Below are 15,651 nucleotides of genomic sequence, written 5' to 3'. Positions count from 1 at the left end.
CTCCAAGCTTCAGGTGAGTCATCTGCAAAATGGGACAGTATCAGTTCCAGAAGGATTGCTGAGATGGCCCCGTCGCTGCCACTCCTGGCGTTGACCAGTAGGCAGCTCCTGCCCCCGATCCCCTGTTCCCTTCCAGGCCTCTTTCTTGGTGACTGACACGCTCTGATCCATCTGATCCTCAGTCAGCCCTGCTGCCGAGGCTCAGAGCCTTTGGGTGACTGACCCAAAGTCATACTGCTTGGCATCGCCAGAGTCAGGGGCAGGCGCTGTCTTTCCCCCATGTCGCATGTTTGCCTCCTCATCACGGATGGACCAGGATTCTCCTGCTCCCACATTTTGGCATTTGCAAAGGCAACCGTTCTGGAATCTCGTGATATGCTGTGCTTGCTTTGCAGATCCTGCACCTGTGGCCCGCTTCCATTGTGAGTTTGTCCCCAGAAAGCCAGTCTTGGTTCTCAAGTGGGCTTGCCCTCTGGGCACCAGTGCAGGCTTTATGCTCAATGTCAGCAGCGGGGCCTGGAGCAACGAGACAGAACTGGAGAGCTGCTCCTCGGAGAACCGCTCTGAGTACAGGACAGAAGTCACGTGTTTGAATTTTTCTACCTCCTATAACATCAGCATCGCCACCTTGTCCTGTGAAAAGATGGCATCTCCCGCCCAAAACACCTGCATGACCGGGATCACAGGTGGGCTTTGGGGTGGGAGGGTGGTCATGTGGCATTCTGGACACTTTGGGAGAGGCTGACCCAGCAACTCTGCAAGTGTGGTCTAGAAATCTGTGCCCGTTTTTGTTTTTATTTCTCCTAAAATATTTGTTTTTAATTGGCATCAACTGGTAACCCATTCTATAGAAATCCAGACTGAAAAAGAGTAAGAAGTGATTTTACATTCTAAAAGTTTCCTTTGCTTTATAGAATAATTTATTGCCACATTTTAAGTAGCGAATTCTCTTATTTTATTAAAAGAAAATTTATGTAGACATGTTCAAATATTTTACCCAGTTGAACAATTCAGCGCTGAGGCAATCTTATTTCACTTGTTTCATTTATATCCTGTCTTTCTCTCCCTCCTTATTGGATAACTTTGTTTTTTAAATTTTATTTTATTATATAATTTTTAAAGATTTATTTTTTCTTTCTTTCTTTCCCCTTCCCCCCCCCCCCCATTTGTCTGCTCTCTCTGTCCATTCGCTGTGTGTGCTTCTGGGACTGCTTCTATCCTTATCAGTGGCACTGGGAACCTGTATTTCATTTTGTTGCATCATCTTGTGTCAGCTCTCTGTGTGTGTGTGGTGCCATTCCTGGGCAGGCTGCACTTTCTTTCGCGCTGGGCGGCTCTCCTTACGGGGCGCACTCCTTGCATGTGGGGCTTCCCTACGTGGGGGACACCTCTGCGTGGCAGGGCAGTCCTTGCGCGCATCAGCACTGCACATGGGCCAGCTCCACACAGGTAAGGGAGGCCCGGGGTTTGAACTGCAGACCTCCCATGTGGTAGGCAGATGTCCTATCCATTGGGCCAAGTCCACTTCCCAATATTGGATAACTTTGAAACCAGTCCCAGTCATTGTATAATTTTACTGTTAAACATTTCGGTTTATATTGCTTCAAGATAACATTTCTTTTAGTCAAACATAATGCCATTGCTATTACCATCACTCTTAAAAATTTAACAGTAATTTCTTAATATTATTGGATATCCAGTCAAAAACCTTATTTTCCTGAAATCTGTATTTTTAATAAACTCCCAAGCCATTTTGTGCAGCAGAAAACACTGACTACACAGGAATCATTCTAGTTATTATTACTATTTTTTTTTAACATTGCATTGTGTATGTGTTTGTGTGTACATGCATGGAAAAAACTGCTTTTACATCTTCACATCATTTTTTCTGTCTTTCCTTCCCCATGTCTTTGCCAAAGTTATGTCTTAGGCCAACCTGGTGGGGTCCATCTTGCTTTATGCTCTTTGACTTCTGGATATGTTCTCTTTAGGGCATCCGAATGTTTCCAGATGGTAGATAAGTTTCTAAAGAAATGGTGGTGATAGTAAGAAAAAAAAGCATCTTAATTCATAGATCCTGATTTGGAACGTGGTTGAGGGGTTCTGTAGACACAGTTTCAGGTTTAGAAAGATAGCCCTGGGCTTGATTCCCAGTTCTGCCTTTTATCAGTTTTGCGCTCTTGGGCAGGCTACTTAGCTTCTCTAAGCCTTGCTTTCCTCAGTTGTCAAGAGGGGACGTGATACCTGTCTTACATGACTACTGGGGAAATCAGATGAGGTAATTTGAGATTAAGACCATTTTGGAGCTACCGCCATGTATGGCTGCTCAGGTTGTGCACTGCACAATGTTAGGGAGCACCATTTGCACAGACTATATGACATGCATGGAGCTCCTTGGAATTGTATACTTGTGTAGCTGTGTACCACTGTCCTTTGGGTTTCTGCAGCACTCTACATAATAAGAGAAATGAAGAGTGGTGTCTGTACTTATTTTGCAGATCTGTTTTTAGATTATCTCTTCACTGTGTATAAACTAGTGAGGAACAGAAACTGGGTCTGCTGCAGTGTCTGCACAGTGTCTGGCATAGAGTAGGAGCTCTGCAGTGTTGGTTGTTTCTGAAGCCAGACAGCATGTGGTAGAGTAGGATGATGGCTGTGCCATCTAGTCCAGTGATTCTCCAACTTTTTAACTCATGACACACTTTCCTCGGATGAATTTTTTGTACATGTTTAACGTACTTTATGTGAAAGTGGAGCTGCTTTTACCTGGAGGGAGGTGCAAGCATTGGAGGGATGGGTAGAAGAGGGAGCGCTTCAGCAACATTTGGTGGCTGCTCACTGTGTGCTGAGGTCCTCAGGTGAGTAAGGCAGACAGTGCCCGGGGAGGCACAACTGGAGTGGGTCTTACGGTAGTGCAGAATAGAGATGAGCGGAGAGAGGGAAGGGATTTCCTGGTAGGACACTTGGGCTTGTGGGCTTGGAGGCAGGAATGAGCTAGCATGGTGCTGACATTCTGGGGGGGTGGGGGGAACTGGGGACCCCTCTCTTGTCCCCTGAAAAACATTAGGGCTGATGGGGAATGGGGGGTTGTGTGTTAGGAAGCTCTGCTGAGGCGATGACAAACATGGGGACAGCGCCCCTAAGTGGTGCCTGCTGTCGTTTCCTTGGGAGGCTGCCTGCACAGGTAGACCTGCCCCATCAGCCTGAACCACGTGTGGTGTGAGTTGCTACAAAGGTGTGTCGCGGGAGCACAGGGTCAGGGCCTGGCAGAAAATTTCAGGTGATCACTGTATTTCTTGCACAGAATAGAGAGTCCAGAAAGACCAGATAATCTCTTACTTACTCAATACAGAGCAGGGGAAGCAGTCCCATCGTGATGTCTCCTGCCATCTCTGCATGCCTCACTTTGCACCTTGGGGGGTGGCGGTGGGGCTGCCACTGAGAATTGCCATGATTCGCACCTGGGGCTGCTAGTTCCAGCTTCTGGGTCTGAGGCCTGGCGGGCCTTTTCATTAGACTTAACATCGACCCCACGTTGTGGAAGGAGACACGATAGAAAAGGAGGTGGGGTAGCGGAAGGCCAGGGCATGGCTGCCCAGTGTGTGTTTGTGACTTCCCCAGAGAAGGAGGTGTGTGTAGGTGAGGACTGCTTAACAGGGGTCATGTGTATAATGTAAAGTTTTCTGGGAGCCACATTAAAAACCATGAAAAAGAACCGCTGAAGTAAATGTTGATAACATTTTATTCAACTCAGTGTAGTAAGATATTGTTATTTAACATGTAATCATAGAGAATCAACTCCTCAAGTATTTTACATTCTTCATCTTTTTTTTTTTTTTTTTTTTAACTGAGTCTTTGAAATCCAGTGCGTACTTTCCACTTAGAGCATGGATGAATTTAGACAGCTGCATGTGGCTGGTGACTGCTTTGCTGGACAGTACTGGTTTAGAGAACTGTGTTGTCATGTTTTTTTGGAGTTCACTTTTACCTGTCTCTCTGAACCTTGACTCTAATAATGAAAACAGCCTGTATTAGTCAGCCAAAGGGGTGCTGATGCAAAATACTAGAAATTGGTTGGCTTTTATAAAGGGTATTTATTTGGGGTAGGAGCTTACAGATACCAGGCCATAAAGCATAAGTTACTTCCCTCACCAAAGTCTTTTGCCCTGTGTTGGAGCAAGATGGCTGCCGACGTCTGCCAGGGTTCAGGCTTCCTGGGTTCCTCTCTTCTGGGGGTTCATTTCTCTTCAGGCGCATTTCCTCTGTTTTCTCCACAAGGTCAGCTGTAGATGATGAGGCAACTGGCTCTCTCTCTCTCTCTCTCTCTGTGACTCCTGCTGTGTCTAAGGAGCCGTCTCTATTCCTCTGTGTTCTTCTCCTGCGTGTTCACTTCCCAGGCTCCAGCTTAAAACTCCAGCATCAAACACTCCAACTCTGTCCATTGCCATGTCTTTTATCTGTGAGTTCCCACCCAGCAAGGCACAGGGACTCAACACCCTACTGACGTGGCCCAATCAAAGCCCTAATCATAATTTAATCAGGGCCACGTACAGGTCAGTTTATAAACATAATCTAATATTTATTTTTGGAATTCATGAACCGTATCAAACTGCTACACAACCCAAACTATGTAGGAAACAAGGTTAGGTGGAGAGAAAGTGTGTGTGTATGTGTGCTGTGGGGGAGGAGTCCTCTTTAATTCAGTGTGTTCTTCCTTTTGGGTAAATTCAGCGAGTGGTGCCCCGCCAGCTTTGCGTGCAGATCTTGAAGGAAGCAGTCGTCCGTGGAATGCTCCTGGGTGGGCTCTTGTGGTTTCTGGGAAGAGGGCTGAGTTTCTAAGCATTTTAAACCAGCACCAGCCTCAGTGGGGGCTTTTGTGTGAAGGATCCAGGGCAGGAAGGACCCAGGGCGGAGCTGGACCCCAGGGCTGCAGGCTGTTGGCAAACAGAAAGTGCCCTCATGCCCTCTCGTCTGTGTGTCCCTCTGGGCTCCACTCCCACATCTTTCTCAGTGGATCCCGGGCTTGTGTCTGTTCACACCTCCCACGTCCTCACGCTGTGGCCCCACCTAGACAGTCGCTCTAGCTCCTTCCAACCCAGTGCTCAGGATAAACCACCTGGTCCTTCTCGGGTTGGGGCTGGGAGGGGGGAGGTGGGCACGGCAGTTCATCTTGACCGAACAAGGCTGCTCAGAGCCCACCCCTGTGGACGTGGCTGTGCAGTTTTAGGGGGTCATTGCTAGCTGGGCAGGGTCTCCCCATCTCTGCTCCCCACAGTTTCTTTCCCTGCCCCTTGCTTCTGGATTTGCCTTGCGTGAGCCCAGCACAGGGCTCTTGAGGAAGGCATTGAAGCAAATTTCCTCCTTAATCATCTTGCCACCTCAGTTTTAAATGTTGGCTGACCTTGTATTGCTGTGCTTTGTTTCAGACCCCCCTTCTCCACTTGAATCCCCTAATATTACGTCTGTCAGCCACAACTCGATAAAGGTCAAGTTCAGTGGGTTTGAAGCCAGCCATGGACCCATCACGGCCTATGCTGTCATTCTCACCACCAGGGAAGGTAAGGAGGGGTCATCGCAGGTCGCCCAGGCAGAGCGGTGCGGGGACCGGGTGCGCTTTCAGTGCCCCTAAGGCACACAAGTGGTGTTGGCCTGACGGTCTAGGTCAGGGGTTGGTAAACTCTTCCTGTAAAGGGCAGGCCACATGGTAAATCTTAGGTTTGTGCTCCATGTGGGCTCTTTTGCAATGACTGAACTCTGCCGTAGTCGTGTAAAAGCAGCCATGGGCAGGAGTGAAGAACAAACATGGCTGTGTCCCCATAAATCTTTATTTACCAAGACAGGCAGTGCACCAGGGTTTGCTGACCTCTGATCGAGGCCATTTTCCGCTTTTATGACACAGGGTCTTTTGGGGGTGAAATAGTCATCTTAACCAACCTTGTCCAACACTCACAAGATCATCCTTACAGGGTGACTTTTTTCTTGAAAACAAAAGAGAAAGAGATTTGCATTTGTTAGAGTGATCTTGAAAAGAACATGCCCTAGCTGAGAGAAGAGGAGGCTTAAAGGCTGCTTTTCCTTAAAGGGCTCCAATGCATTCTTCAGGAGTCAGAAGGGAACAGCTTGAGTCCTGTTTGATGGCTATGGGTGGGTCCCTCGCCCCAGGCCTAGGTTTGAAATGCCAAGTTTTGTTGTTCTGGTGATTCTTCAAAGTGAATAATGCAGATCGACCTCTGCCTGTTCTCTCAACTGGTGCGCCCTCTTCACCTCCTTGAGGAAGGGAGAGCCAGCGCTCTGCAAGGGTTGAGGAGATCCTAGAAGAGAAGGAATTTGCTTCTGTCATAAATCTGTGGCAAAATTTTAAAAAGCCGAGAGATGCTGAGAACGCTATTTTGGGTCTGTTTCAAGCTCTTAGCCATTGTCTTAGTTTGCCAGTCACAGAGTCCCACTGACTACTTGGCTTAAGCAACAGAAATCTATTGTTTCACGGTTCTGGAGGCTGGAAGGCCAGAAATAGGTGTCAGCAGGGCCGTGCCGCCTCGTAAGGGGAAGTTCCACTCCACGCCACTCACTTGGCTGCTGGTGGGCGGATGGCAACCCATGGCGTTCTTTGGTGTGCTGGTGGCGTAACTCAATCTCTGCCTCCATCACACGGGCGTCTGTTTGTCTGTCTCTCTCACTTACTGCTTATAAAGACACCCGTTCTATTGGATTAAGGGCTACCCTGATGCAGTTGAGCCTCATCTTAACTATTAACATCTTCAAAGATTTTCCAGATGGGGTCCCATTCCTAGGGCTGGGGGTTAAGACTTAAACATGTCTTTTTAGGGGCTACAGTTCAATCCACAACCGTCATTTTGCTGTGATGGTTTTCAACAACTCCCAGACTCAGACCTCTGCTACTGGAGTGTTGCTCCGTAGTCATGCCACCAGCTCCCCCTCTGATCAGCTGAGGGGCTTTGGGATTTCCCAGCTTGCTCTATGTCTAAGGGACTTTCATAGTCTTGGTAAATGAGAGCCCAGGCTCTGAGCCAGATGATCAGTTAGAAACTCAGTTCAACACAGAGGTGGTGGATCCTGTGTGGTGTGTCCTTGGGCCAGATCCTTTAGCTCTCTGCCTGAATTTTCCCATCTGTAAAATGGGGGAAAGTAAACCTTTGCGATGAGGTTATTGTGAGGATTGAATGAGTTAATGTCAGTAAAGCACTTAGAACTTAACAGGTAAAGCATGGCACAGCTAGAATGCTTGGTAGATAGGAATAACTGTCATTATCCCCGGAATGCCACGTTGTTGTGGAATTTAAGAGAAGTTCAATTATTTGAATATAGAGAGGCCAGGACTCAAGAATGATTTTGAGAAGGAAAAATGGTTTATTGATGGCCGGCCGGACTGGGGAGCTTTCAGTTTGAATCCCGAGCCCTGAACAAGATTTTCAAACGTCTTTTATACAGAGAGGAAAGGCCAAAAGGTCCCTTTGTTTCAGTTCTCAATAGGCTTCAATTAGCATGTATCTTCCACATCTTAGGTAAACTTTTAGCATGGACTCCAGACATTCTAGATAAGCCTTTAGGTATTTGGTTTTTGCATTTCCCCTAAATACTTAAAGTTTATAGCCCTTGCATTGTTAAACATTTCCTGGGACTGAAGCAGCTGCCACTGTCCTTAAGGGCAGGACTGCAGCCTCTTACCATTCCACACCCACAAGTCAAACAACTTAGTTATCTCTTGAAGAGACAAAGAGCCTTCCACCCATAGCCCACATCAACCTCACTGTATAGAGGTGTGGGAAACTTAATCTCCAGCTGCCATTGCTTTCTCATGATTTTTCTTCTGTGTGTCTTTCTTAGCTGGTAACCTTTCTGCGGATGCTTTGAAATATACATATCAAGATTTCAAAAAAGGGGCCTCGGATACCTACGTGACATACCTCATAACAACAGAAGGACCGTCTCAGGGCTTGTCTGAAGTCTTGAAGTATGAAGTTGACGTGGGGAATGGGTCCATCACACACGGCTATTACAACGGGAAGCTGGAACCTCTTGGCTCCTATCGGTAATGTCTTCCTGTTTTTCCTCTTTGGATCTGAGCCTTGTGCCTTGTGAGTGCAAAGCTGCATGTGCCTCCGGCATTGGACTCATCTCATCTGCCTCTTTTTCCTCTTTGTCATCCCACAGGGCTTGTGTGGCCGGCTTCACCAATATTACCTTCATCTCTCAAAAGAGCAGACTCATAGATGGGGCCAAGAGCTATGTGTCATTCAGTCACTATTCAGATGCCGTTTTCTTGCCCCAGGATCCAGGTAGAGGGAAAACAGTAGTGCTGTTGGCAGTTCTGTGGGTTTTTATTTAAAATGTCTGCAGAAGGCCCAGTGCCCGCGTGCCTCCTTGGGCCCCGGGAGGGTAGGCGTGTCTTCCTCAAGTTGAGATGTCCCTTGGCTTTCGGGGCTCAGCTCCGCATCCTCCTCTGAGGTCACCAGTAGCTCCTGCCCACCAAACTCTCCCTTCTCTGAATGTCGGTTGCACATACAATCTGCAAAGACATGTAGTTCTTTTATCCCAGTATAGTCATTTGTATCCTTACGTGCCAGGCCCACAATGTGAATTTTAGTTCATAGACTCCTGGACGATAGCATCAGAAGGAGCCACAGAAATCGCCTTATTCCCTACAAATGAGGAAACTGTGGCCAGAGGAGGGAAGTGACTTGCCCAGTGCTACATAGCAGCTGAATTTCTGGTCTTGGACTCCTGGTCAAAGGCTTCTACCCCTTGAGCTGGTGGCCTGGGAGCTTGAGGGATGCCGAGGGAATGCATTCTTGGCTTCCAGGCCAGGGACAAGCCAACCAGCTGGTTTGTGAGTTTGTCTGTTTTTAGACTGGGTAGTTGTTAGCTGCAGAAAAGAATTTCTGCATCCAGAAAAAAACTCAGGGAGCCTCCACGTCCTTCCCAATAAACAAGCAGACTTCATGTCCCCTGAGCCGATGCTGAAGTTATTTCTGCAGATGGGTGTAAGTCTCAGAAAGTCAGAAGACTCAGGAACCACAGGGGCTTCTTGCCTCCTGGTTCTCAAGTGGTGGTTCCTTCATAGAGCAGGACTGGGGCCCAGGATGCACCCCATCTCATCCTGGCTTCAACCAGAAGTTTCCCTTCTGGTTTATCTGTTTTACATATTGGGCTGCTGCCCACAATCTCCTGTGAAGAAAGAAATCAGTGGGTAAGAACAACCCAGAAAGCACCAATTTAGCCCAGTTGTCTCAAATTAGAGTGGAGGGTCCTACGACCCAGAAAGGATTAGTGACTTTCTCAAGACCACCTTGTCACTTGTCACTGACACACACACGCGCTGTCAGGGAGAGGCCCGGGTGGTGCGGGTGCGGTGCGGGTACGGTGTGGGTGCGGCGTGTGGTCCCGTGTCCTGTTGAAGTGCCTCCCATCTGGACTTTTCTAGGTGTCATCTGCGGAGCGGTGTTTGGATGTATCTTTGGCGCCCTGGTTATTGTGGCTGTAGGAGGCTTCATCTTCTGGAGAAAGAAAAGGTGACTTCTGCTGATGTGATTCATAATGCCCCACATTTTAAAGGAAGCTGTTTATAATGGAGAATTTTGAGCATTTACCAATGGGGAAGGAATAGTATAATGAGTCCACGTTCCTATTGGTCAGCATCAACAATTTTTACCACCTGGACTTTCTTCTTTCATCTATGTGCCCAGGAGATTCCAGCCATCCTATCAAGTCGTTTGTAAATACTACCGTGTGTAGTATGCTACTGGTTTTTTTTTTTAACCCAGGACCTTGTACATGGGAAGCCGGTGCTCGACTGCTGAGCTTCACCTGCTTCCCAATGAGAACTGGTTTTTCCTTTTGTTTTTAGGAGGTACAGGGGCTTGAACCTGGGACCTCATAAATGGGTAGCTGGTGCTCAACCACTTGAGCTACATCCATTCCCAGTATGCTACTTTTGAATGGTACATTCTAGTTCACAAACTAGTGTTACATCATTGCATTAAGAAGTTTAGTTTTAAGAGTTAGCTAAGCTTGAACTTATATGCCCTCACTGACTAGCTGTTAGAGCACTTAGCCTTAATTTCCTCATCTATTGAATGGGTATAATAATACTGCCCAATTTGTGAAGCTGAGTTGAGCAATGTATTACTAAAGCATTCCACACAGTGTCTTGTACTTCACATGCATTCAATAAACAGTAGCTATATTATTATTTTATCTGTGCAACGGTGAGGTAGTTAAACAGTAAAAATTGCAACAGTGTTTTGAGCACTTACTGTGTGCCTGTATCTGTGCTAAATGCTGCCATGAATTGTCTCATTCATGAGACTCCATGAGGCAGATTTCCTGAGTCCCACTGCAAGGCTGCAGAAGCTGAGTGTGGAAGTGTGGAAATGGAACTTGAACCTGGTCTTCGCATTTCCTTGCATGCCCTCTTGCTTGACTGTGTGGTATGTGACGCCTGTGTGTTAGCTGGGATTCATGCATGTCCTCACTTAGACCTCAGGTGCTGCCAGTGGCAGGGACTTTACATCCTGGCCCAGGGTGTCTGAAGTGGCCTTCACCCAGGTCCTGCTACTGCCACTGGCCCAGCTGACTTAATAGGCAGGGTTTGTGTTGCACCTTTTTGCATTATGTTCTGATTTTTTCGGCTAAGTGGAAGGGTCGACTTTATTGTTCCTTATTAAAGGTAATATATACTTATGGCAAAAAATACAGAAAAGACCGAGAAAATAGATAATCCACATGACATGACTCCACATTTTTGATGTGATTAAAAAACTCACACATAAATGCAGACACCACATACAAATAGAATAGCCTGCATGGTTTACTTAAGCCATTGTGATTTTTAAATGATTTTATCATCATTTAAAGTGGCGGCAGAGTATTCAACTGTATCTTCTTTTATTCCTGGATGTTGTCAGTTCTTTGTCACAGTAACTTATCTCAGTGGCTAAATCTTTGGGTACACTCATGATTATTTCCTTAGGCTAAATTGCAAGCTGGGCAATTGCTCAGTCAATTTTGATAGGTACTGCCAAATTGTTTTCTAGAAAGTATTTTTGAACACTAGTAGATAGTTTAGCAATGCATGAGTGTCAGGTACCCCACCCCTTATCAGCACTGGATGTGATATATTTCCAGTTTAGGCCATTAACTTATCAGAAAGGCTTTCTTAGAAGCAGAGTAAGAAATAATGAGTCTTGCTTTGCAATAAGATGGTATCATTGACACATATTTACCCAAAGAAATTCCTAAAAGTTGCTTGAGTAAGACTTTTCATACTTATACACGTATAAAAATATTAACTTCATAGATTTATAACTACTGTTCACTGCTTGGATAGTTAGGTTTTAGTCAGCAGGATTTAGTGTCCTATGCCAACTAATATCCAGGGAAAAGGCATTTTATAGCTATACACAAAAGAAGGAAAACACAGAATTAACCTTTTTGACTGATGGATCTTTTCTCTTTCAAAACAGGAAAGATGCAAAGAACAATGAAGTGTCCTTTTCTCAAATTAAGTAAGTCATACTATAGTTACAAGCTTTATTTTCAGACACTTCCCCAATCTGTTCAGTGACTGTCTAGAGAATTTTTGACAGAACTTGCTGTCATTTCTCCTGATTGACATGTTAAGCTGTAATCATCTGAAAGGTCTTGGCAGCTTTGTTACTCTGCAAGGAATCTATGTTTTATTAGTCTCTGAAACTAACTGCTTGCTATGTTCTGCTAACCAATGCTTATTTTATGATGGGATATTTGTTATAGATGGGTTACCAAGGTCTAGAGGGAAATAACTTACTCAAAGTCACAAAGCCAGTATACTACACATAATTGGGTCTAGAAATCACATCTCTGGATTGATGCTTCAGTGTTGTTAAAATAACATTACAGTTATCCCCTCTCCTTCCCTAAAAACTCTGAATTTTGTTCTTTTGGGAAGATGTTTATTGTTATCTCTAGCGTCATTATAAAGTCAGTTTTTCTAATTGCCTATTTTTTCTTTCCCCTTCTATGATGAAGACCTAAAAAGTGAGTAAACCCTTTACTTTTTTTTTTAACAACTTGTATTTTTCTGTTTTGAGTATGAACTTTATTGAATGTCAAAAGTCCTAATAAGTTGTTTTGTCTTCTTAGATCCAAGTTAGTCAAAGTGGAGAATTTTGAGGCCTACTTTAAGAAACAGCAAGCCGACTCCAACTGTGGGTTTGCAGAAGAGTACGAAGTAAGTGAACATCGATATTGTGCTTTTAATTGCTGTATGTTTTTCCTGAAAGTTGGAAAAACGCTCGTTTTTGTTTTAAATTGAAATGTTGGGTAAGAGGAAACCTTCTTAGAAGGGAGAGGGAAGCTCCCCAGGGGTCCCGCTGTGGCTTGTTGACTGTGAACGCTTAGGTATACCTTCGCTTCTAGTGGATTATGTGTTTGATCTTGTTGATACTTGAAGATTATCCAGGGAGATATAGAACCTGGGGGGCGGGTTGTGTGTCCATTTCCTCGGGCTGCGTAACAGTACCGCACACTGGGTGGCTTTAATATTACATTCAAAAAATATGAGGTTCCCATTTACCTCCCACCCGCCTCACCCCACTCCTCCCCCCATAGCAACAGTCTCCTCCATCATCATTAGACATTCATTGCATTTGATGAATACATCTCTGAGCACCGCTGCACGTCATGGTCAATGATCCACACCATAGCCCACACTCTCCCACGTTCCACCCAGTGGGTCATGCCTCGCTTACTTTTCTCCGTCCCTGGAGTGGCTGGAGTCCTTGGCTTCCATAGCTTGTTGCTGCATCCCTCCAGGCTCTGCCCGCGGTCCTGTGGCCTCCTCCCCTGTGTCTCTGTCCCTGTTGTGTCTCTTTCCTCTTCTTACGAGGACACCAGCCACACCAGATTAAGGCACTACTGTACTCAGTGACTGCATCTTAACTAATTACATCTGCAAATAAGGTCACATTCAGAGGTACTGGGGGGTGAGGACGTCAACATTTCTTTTTGGAGGGGACCATTAACCAAAATAATTAGGAAACTATGAGCTGGAAAGAAACCATGGGGGACATTTAGGGGTCTGGGACTTGATTGGAGCGTGTGGTTGGGGTTGACCTGTGAAGATGGCCTAAAGCCCTGTGGGGAGTTCTTTGGCTAGTTTCTGCCTTTCAGTCCACCCTTAGCTCTGTCCCCCAAACCAGCGCGGGAACGCCTTTTCTCTTTGCCCTGACCAGCGCTGGCTGTGCACATTAGCTTTCCATGCTGCCCTGCCACATCTCTGCCTCTTCTCCCCTGAACTCCTACTCACCACTCAAAGCACAGCTCAGACATCACCTCCTCCACTTCATCTTCTTTGATCCCTCTGGGAGGACTTGATTTCTGTGTTGTCAGATTGCCTGGTTCCATCTGTGACTTGTTTCTTATTTCCAAATTCAGCATTTATTATTCTGCCTTGTTGTAATCATAGTTATTTCTGTCAGCAAACCCCATCCCCACCACACCCCTAGTTTGTAGGCTTTTTGAAGGCAGGGATTGTCCTGTTTCTCTTCTTTGAACTTCTGCATTCCCACTTTTTTTCTGTCATTCTTTGTGCTCTGGAAATAATATTTTAAGACTAAATAAATGGACAATTTACTTATTTTGTTCCTAGGACCTGAGACTTGTTGGAATTAGTCAACCTAAATATGCAGCTGAACTGGCTGAGAATAGAGGAAAGAATCGCTATAATAATGTTTTGCCCTGTAAGTTATTTTATACATATTATCACTTCTTTTTTTCTGTCACTGGCCACCATGTGTCTAACAGTAGAGGGGGGACAACAGTGATACTAACTACAAGGCCATGGCCATCTATTAGTCACCTACTCTGTGCTAAGTACTGTATTTAGAAACGTTATATTTAATGTAATCCTTCCAGCAACCTTATGGAATAGGTAGTAGAATATTCATTATGCAGATGAGAAAAATGAACCTTGGAGTGATTAGGCGATATGTCCAAGGTCACACAGCTAACAAGGGTGAAACCAGGTTTTGGACCCAAGCTTATCCATCACTAGGGTAAAAGGCAGATTTAACCCTTCCATCCCACTGCCTCTTTGTTTTAATTTTTATAGTTCTGGAACGGAAGGGGGCAGAAAGAGAAAAGGCAAAGAGAAATACTTTCCGTTTGTCCAGACATGACTCTGGTTGGCTGAGTGCATTCCACAGCCAAGTAGAAATTGTATTTGAATTCTTTCCTGTTTTTGAGAATTAGCAATTCCTGCAACCTAACCTACTGGTGCTAATAGCCAGCTAAGGCTAAAATGAGAATTATAACACCTCTAACCATTAGTCAAGTGTAAATTCTTCTCCATGGAAAGTTGGTGATGGTCTCTGTGTTGGATGGGGATTAGGGCACAGAGGGAAGTATAAGTAGATTGCAGCTGTGTTCCAAGTTAGCAGAAAGGGCTGGGCTCTACTGATAAATTTTACACCAGGACGTTTAGAAACGTAGTCTTTTACTCAAAGCATAATCAAGGCTTCTCGCTAGGAGAATTCTTTCCTGGCCTAAAACATTAACTTCTGTTTAGATTCAGGATGTTCTAGTTCCTGGTCCTTTCTCTTCATTTCTCCCCCTTGCCCATGGGTATTGACCTGTGTTCTGAGTGAAATGCTTCTCAGAGTAGGCTAGTGGGACCTGCCTCGGAGCTGCCCTTCTGAGGTTAACTTGGGATTGTTGGCATGTTCTTTTGAGTATCTATCTATAGAGATTTTCAGGTCCAGAGCGAGAGTTGGAAATTTGGCCTTTGGGTGTTGTTTTTATTGGGCAGACTGTGGGCTAAGACCCAATGTTGGTATTAGTAACTGGGTTTAGAATTGTTAACATTGTTTTGCCCAGGGGACGGTAAGGTAGTGAGGTCAAAGACAGGGAAACTCAGGTTGCACTGCTTATACCTCAGCCTGACACTTGAAATTCCGAATTTATTATTTCATTTCTTGAGTTGGGCAAGTTTGTGTGTTTTTGAGATGCTAAATAATATTTCGAAAAGAATTTTATGTTTTAAATCCTCCCATTTATATTGGTTTAATGCATTTAGTTTATTTTTGAATTTGGTACTGTTTATAAAAACTTTTTTTATGAGGGTGGAGGTGAGTGAAAGGTTTAACTGGTTAACTTGGCTATCTTCTTGCCATAGTGGAAAAGGCACTAGGCTGAATTCTACCTGCCACTTATAAGATGTTACTGCTTGGAAAAGTTACCTGATTTCCTTGAGCCTCAGTTACTCATCTGTAAAATGGGGATAAAAGTGTGCTTTATTGTTTATTAGAGAAATTTTTAGGTTTACAGAAAAATCATTCATAAAATAGAGAATTTCCATGTAGCACCCTATTATTAACAACTTGCGTTAATGTGATATATTTGTTAAAATTCATGAGAGAACATTTTCGTAATTGTAACTGTTAACTATAGTCCATTGTTTACAATAGGGTTCAGTCTTTGTGTTGTACAATCCTAGTTTTTTTTTTTAAAAATTTTCGCATATATGCAACCTAAAATTTTCCTTGTTAACCACATTCTGTAGCTTCGGTTTTGAGGAGTAAATAAAATTGCTTAGCACATCCCTTGCTTTGGCAGACACCCAAGGATGCAAATGGTAATAGGTAGTTTTGTTTG

The 15,651-nt window shown here is 44.9% G+C and overlaps 1 protein-coding gene across 1 annotated transcript in view; it reads left to right on the top strand.

The window, feature by feature from the left end:
• Positions 1-15,651, top strand: part of PTPRJ (protein tyrosine phosphatase receptor type J) — a 192,553-nt gene that overhangs the window by 163,897 nt on the left and 13,005 nt on the right. Inside the window, exons 11-19 of the mRNA XM_012524934.3 lie at positions 396-686; positions 5,427-5,558; positions 7,846-8,050; positions 8,173-8,297; positions 9,443-9,530; positions 11,484-11,525; positions 12,028-12,036; positions 12,142-12,229; positions 13,649-13,739. Of these exons, the coding sequence (XP_012380388.3) occupies positions 396-686; positions 5,427-5,558; positions 7,846-8,050; positions 8,173-8,297; positions 9,443-9,530; positions 11,484-11,525; positions 12,028-12,036; positions 12,142-12,229; positions 13,649-13,739 (1,071 nt within the window). The remainder of the gene's footprint in view (positions 1-395; positions 687-5,426; positions 5,559-7,845; positions 8,051-8,172; positions 8,298-9,442; positions 9,531-11,483; positions 11,526-12,027; positions 12,037-12,141; positions 12,230-13,648; positions 13,740-15,651) is intronic.

Source organism: Dasypus novemcinctus, chromosome 10 (assembly GCF_030445035.2).
Source record: "Dasypus novemcinctus isolate mDasNov1 chromosome 10, mDasNov1.1.hap2, whole genome shotgun sequence".
Taxonomy (NCBI): Eukaryota; Metazoa; Chordata; class Mammalia; order Cingulata; family Dasypodidae; genus Dasypus; species Dasypus novemcinctus.
The sequence above is the reverse complement of the archived record's forward strand: the minus strand, read 5'-3'. Positions and strand labels throughout refer to the sequence as shown.